Source organism: Macrobrachium nipponense, chromosome 34 (assembly GCF_015104395.2).
Source record: "Macrobrachium nipponense isolate FS-2020 chromosome 34, ASM1510439v2, whole genome shotgun sequence".
Taxonomy (NCBI): domain Eukaryota; kingdom Metazoa; phylum Arthropoda; class Malacostraca; order Decapoda; family Palaemonidae; genus Macrobrachium; species Macrobrachium nipponense.
In genome coordinates this window covers 29,596,280-29,602,279 of record NC_061095.1, presented here as the reverse complement: position 1 = coordinate 29,602,279, position 6,000 = coordinate 29,596,280, and the positions used below count along the sequence as shown (strand labels likewise).

At 34.1% G+C, this 6,000-nt stretch overlaps 1 protein-coding gene across 1 annotated transcript in view; it reads left to right on the top strand.

Annotated features, from left to right (window-relative positions):
• The first annotated feature begins 322 nt into the window (after positions 1-322).
• LOC135208005 (helicase POLQ-like) overlaps positions 323-6,000 on the top strand; it is a 128,821-nt gene continuing 123,143 nt past the window's right edge. The window contains exons 1-3 of the mRNA XM_064240101.1: positions 323-539; positions 2,076-2,145; positions 2,269-2,418. Coding sequence (XP_064096171.1) covers positions 366-539; positions 2,076-2,145; positions 2,269-2,418 — 394 coding nt within the window. The 5' untranslated portion in view covers positions 323-365. The remainder of the gene's footprint in view (positions 540-2,075; positions 2,146-2,268; positions 2,419-6,000) is intronic.

Here is a 6,000-nt window from a genome sequence, read left to right as displayed (position 1 = left end):
TGCTTCTATGTAAGGAGGTGATGAAATTGAGAGGATACAGTAAAAGTAGGGACAAATAATGGATACAAGATAAGTAAAGGATGCATTATATTTTCCTTCAATTATTGTGTCTGCTTTTATAGACTAAAGACAAATACATATGTTTTTTACAATGTTGAACTTATTTGCAGTGTACAGTTAGATAATTTCAAGTCTTATGAAAATACTTCTTGCAAGTAATGATGTCAGTGAGTGATGTTTGTTGAAGGTATTTTCTGAGTTATTACCCTATCTTAATTTTTTACATTTTAAATATTAAGTAATGGTCTACAGTATAAAATGTTAAGGTTTCTTTTTTATAGGCAGGGGATCTTCTGTTATCTCCCATGGATCTTTGTCGGTCAACATTGGATCGGCAAGATGACTTTGGTCTTATTTCACTACTCTTTTCATCATTGGGTTTAGGGATAGCTACTTCCTTGGCAAATCTCAAGAAATTAGTTTCAATGTCACTTCTTGCAGCCCATCCTGGTGGTAACCAAGTGGAACTGGAAAACAAGGTACAGAACTTGATTTTTGAAGTATATTGTTGTATGTCTAACTACTCTTCCATAAATTATCATTATTTCGAGTGCCCAACTACACAAATAGCCACTGTAAAATTATGCCACATTCATTTCCTATGCTTTTACTTCTGCAAAACTCTACTTTATCTCTCTCATCCTGTCTCAAAGTTCTTATCCGAGTAAGTCTGGATCCTCACTTCTCTGGTTCCCACAGGAGCCAACCTGACACTATCAGGAGCTATTTACCCCAGAGTGGTGCAAAGGACATACCCAAGCCATCTGTATCTCATCATTGTTAACTTTTCTAATCACAGAACTTTTGTAATTGCCCTCATGGTATTAGTTCTCACTTTATTTTGCCTTCTGACTCTTAATATATTAAAGCTCTGCACTCAGTCTTAAAAAAATTATTCAGATTTTATATTTTATGTCATAAAGTTTTGATAAACATTCATATGGAAGAGTTATTTTATTGAAGGTTCAAAGTGAAAGTGAAATAAAATACTTAGGGCAGTGTTAGCATGTTTTATTTTCACATTTTAGTGTTATAGTTGTATAGTTGTAATATTATCAGACTGTACATCAAATACAACCCATCTCAGTGGGCAGAGTTTTGATAGGTCATCTTTAAGATGCTGAAACTTTGGTAAGCTTGCTGCATGTCAGATTAAAGTGAAAATATAATCTTGTTAACAATCAAGTGAAAGTAAAGATAAATACGGATAGTATTGTTACACATAGGATATTAAATTAAAGTGTTATATATTAAATGAAAGGTCTGAGTGAGCAGTTTGAGAAATGTTGTGCCATCCAATCCTGAGGGCATGTGTTACAGTCAATTGGGCAAGTAATGCATGTTCAAAAACATTTTCAGATATTTCATTACAGATCTCTGTATATAATCTAAACCCAATTCACCCACTGGGGAGTGGGTTCATTGAGGTCAGAACAAAACACTAAAATTAATTGTGAACTACATAGATTGGTGGTGGCACATAAAATAGGCCTGTGTGGTTGTATTATAAGACAACAGTTGGTTATATTAAGTACTTAGGTCCCAGTTATCACAAGGTGTTGTTTTTCAGTGTTTCTTCTTTCGTTGTATTGGTAATAATTGTTGATATTATTACAAAGCAGTTTAACGAGACAAAGTTGATTAAATTCTTAAATCTTTATTGGTGAATATATCAAGTTTAATGGCTTTATATTTATTCACCTGTACAGTATGTTTATTTGCACATAATTAATACCTTTCTGACATATTAAGATAAAAAATATTGAATAAGGTGTGAAGATGAAAATATTGAATAAAGTGTGAATTTTAAACTGGTCTTTTGAGAATGAGTTTTCATAGCAAGGTTTTAATTAACTGTAGTGTTAGTATTAGAGTGAGAAATTTAATACTTGCTCTCAAAAGTTACAGGGACTAATTTTTTTTCATAGGATAAGTGACAATTGTGTGACTAGGTAGATAAATATGTGGATAAAATATAATGGTATTTATGAGGATTTTTTTTTTTCCCCTGCTAGGTAACCCAGATACTCGAGAATCTGCGGATAAAAGGCTTAGTGCGAATCAAAAACTTTACTTGTGAAAATGGTGAGTAGAAACAGCTCTACAGTTATGTAATAAGTAAATTATGGATGTGACTGGAAAAGAATGCTAGATTTTTATATTAGTATGGGTAAGCTCATAAATGCTATCACATGACTTATATTCCAGAAGTAACAGTTGCCAAGATAACTGGAGATTCTAGTGAAGAAGAGTCTACAAAGGAAAATCTTGCTAAACAAGCTGCCCAGGTTATTAATAGACCTATATCTGATGGTGATGAACTCGCTGCTAGTCGACTGGGACATGCAGCAATTAAAGGTTTTGTAATCCATTTATCTATTTTTCACCCTTAAAGCTTGTGTTAGTTTGAGGGTTTTTTTTTCTGTTGACCATGTTGGCTACAGACCTGATGCAGTGTGCTTCATTCAATATAATCAAAGTATCTAAGTATGTTGAGTACTAGTATGTTTCTTACATTCTGAGTTGGTGTTTTAGTAATTAATTCTTAGAAAAAGGAAGAACGTGGAAGGAATGGGGGAAAAGAATAGAGTAACTAGACATCACAGTTATGCTTTGCATCGACAAACTGAGTACAGGAATCCTTCAGTTATCCAGATCACTGTTATCCAGAACTCAACATTATCCTACAAACCAAGGTCCCAAAGATATAGGTATGATATATATAAATTTCAACAAATTTGAAAAAACCACTCTTTGATGGTTGGCAATGCTGTGCAGCCTCAGGAAAATTTGGTAACTCTGCTTATACATAAACAGAGTTTAATAGACTGAGAAATGGTTTTGAAGTGGTAGGGGAGGCCTGAAGAAGTTTCCAATGTTGGGGGTTTAGGTTGGATGGCTGAGCACCGTGTGAGAAAAGGGGAGGTAAGGCTGTGTAGAGGAATTTACTCACAGAAAGGGTAGTTTTGGAAGGTAGGTGGAGCTGGGGAGCAGTTTCCCTGGTTGGGAGGATGTAGGGATGCTGTGTTGGGTGGGTGAAGAGGGCTAAGTAGATGTCTGACTTGGTATGGCTTGTTTTGTTTCATGTTGTTATACTTATGGTTTGTTATTTATAATTTATCCTGTTCTCATTTATATTTTTACTTTGTTTTTCATTCTTTTATTTTGAATAGCATAGTCACTGTTTCATCCTCAAGGATTTACCCTCCATGGTGTGTGCCAGCACCCCATGGTGATCAGACTAATATCAAAGAAATATCTTTTAGCTGGGTATTATGCCATAATGATAAACTATGACAAGTGGTAGAGTATAATGGACTCAAAGACAAGAAGGCATTTTATCTTGTCTGCAATGAGGCTGGGCCCAGTTTCCTATATCAAAACATTGAGGTGTGAGAGATGTGTATTTCTGGTGATAGAAGTTTACTCTCGACGTGGTTCGAAAGTCACGTAAAGCCATTGGTCCCATTGCTGAATAACCACTAGTTCCATACAAACAAACAAAACAAAAAATCTTATGTCAAAACCTGTAGAAGTCACTATTGAGCATACACATCAGCCATCTTGTTTTATGCTCGGGCCGGTTAACAAACCAAAACCCATTAATGACTCCTCTGGTCAACACAGACATAAGTCTATTCAGCCAGTGCTCCTCTATTTTGCAAATTTTTTCTTCGAGATCACTCTCCAGAAATCATGGAATTGCTGAAAGTTGAAAGTTAAGTGATTGTTATTAAGATTTAGTTAAAACAGTTAGGTTAAAAACTGTGGGAAAATTTTTTTTTATTGTGAGTATGGAAACTGGTGTTGGTTTGCCCATCCTGTGGTGTTTAGAGCACGTGATCGGCGGGATGCAGGTTCCAGACTAGCCTTTATGAATGCGAAAAGTTAATAGAGTAGTTTTTTTTCTTGGAAGTTTTTTGCCTAAAGAACTACTCCATATTGTATTACTAATTTAGTTATCTTTTCAGATAACAGATTCTACAGTTTCCTAGGCAGTAGCCTACATGAGCTAGTAGCCCAGTCAATTTAGGACAAGTAATTTTAGGCTAGGAATGGCTATTATCAGTAGCACGTAACCTAAGATAGTATATCCAAAAATGATTAAATAACCCTAAGTACTTACCTAATTTTTCAGTGATAAGTACCTAGAAGTAGATAAACAGGACACACCAATTTAGTTTTATTTCGCCATATTTAGTAGTCCCCCGTTGGACGAGTGGTTTTCACGCTCGACTACCAATCTGGTGGTCCGAAGTTCGATTCTTGGCTCGGCCAACAGGGAATCAGAGGAATTTATTTCTGGTGATAGAAATTAATTTCTTGAAATAATGTGGTTCGTTTTCCACAATAAACTGTAGGTCCCATTGTTAGGTAACCAATTGGTTCTTATCCACGTAAAAATATCTAATCCTTCGGGCCAGCCCTAGGAAAGGTGTTAATCAGCTCAGTGGTCTAGTAAAACTAAGATATACTTTTTTAACTTACCATATTTAGTATGATCGAAATAAAACAAGCCGATAATTCCATGTTAATTAGTGAACCCTTACTAACACTATTACAGTGGTCCCCCCGTATTCGTGGGGGATGCGTACCAGAACCCCCCGCGAATAGTTAGAATCCACGAATGTTTGGAACTCCCCTCTAAAAGTGCTCATAAACTCCTATCCTGAACATGCAAACACCAAAGTAACCCTAAAAAGACCATCCTTCATCAAATATACATAAAATATCCTATTATGGTTCATATTAATCTTTGAAATATTATTAATACTGTTTTAAAGTAAATCTTACATTTTATGGTTATACATAAATACATACTATGTACATACTGCATGACTTAGTTACGTATGTGAAAATAATTCAGTCCCCCCATTAGTATTCAGTCATTCACATTTTTTTTCATACTGTTACTATTTGAGACATCCATTTTCTTTTTACAAAGGAAGCAATTGTCTGTGAAATCACAAATACCAAATGTCTACTTAAAGTATTATCCTACATCAAATATACCATTGAATTGGTATTATTAATATCATTTTTAAAGTCATCTTAAACATTTTACCATTAGAAATATATAAACAGCCAATAGTAGAGAGAGAGAGAGAGAGAGAGAGAGAGAGAGAGAGAGAGAGAGAGAGAGAGAGAGAGAGAGAGAGAGAATAACTCCTTACGGTTTCAATAGATTGAAATGAACGTCTGTAGGCAACTTTTTTCCCCTCCCATAAATACATATATTTCTCCAGAGAAGAGAGAAAGAGAGGACTGTGCAATTATGTTTGTCTGTCTATCAATTCTTTTGCTGAGAGCGAGAGAGATAAAAGGAAGAAATAGAAACACCAAATGTATGACAAGTATCTTATGGAGAGAGAGAGAGAGAGTTGTCCTTACAGTATTTAAAAGAGAAATGGAATGATTATTGTATTTAAAATACTCAGATATGAATTTTGTACTTACAGTTATAGTATTTATTGGAAAATATTAATGATAAACTTATTACATACATGTCCATGAAAATTATCTCATCTCAGTAAGAGAGAGAGAGAGATTACATAAAACCATTAAATTCGTTGACCATTGTATGGCATTGTTACTTTCCCAGCTCCAAGCGTCACTGGAGTTATGAGGTAGGGAAATTGATACAGAAAAAGACGAAGGGAAGAATTTTCATTTGAAATTAGTTATTGTATTATTACTACTTCTATTATTATTATTATTATTTGAAAATAAAATAAACATGTGCATTTACCATAAAAATTCTCTCATCTCAGTAAGAAAGAGGAGTTATCCTTACAAGTGAAATGGAAAGGTAATTTTCATCTCTTTAAAATACTACCATTATGAATTTTGTAATTACAGTTTTATTATTATTATTAAATAACTGAAATTATCAATAAACATTTTACATACTAGTACCATAAAAATTCTTTCATCTTGGTA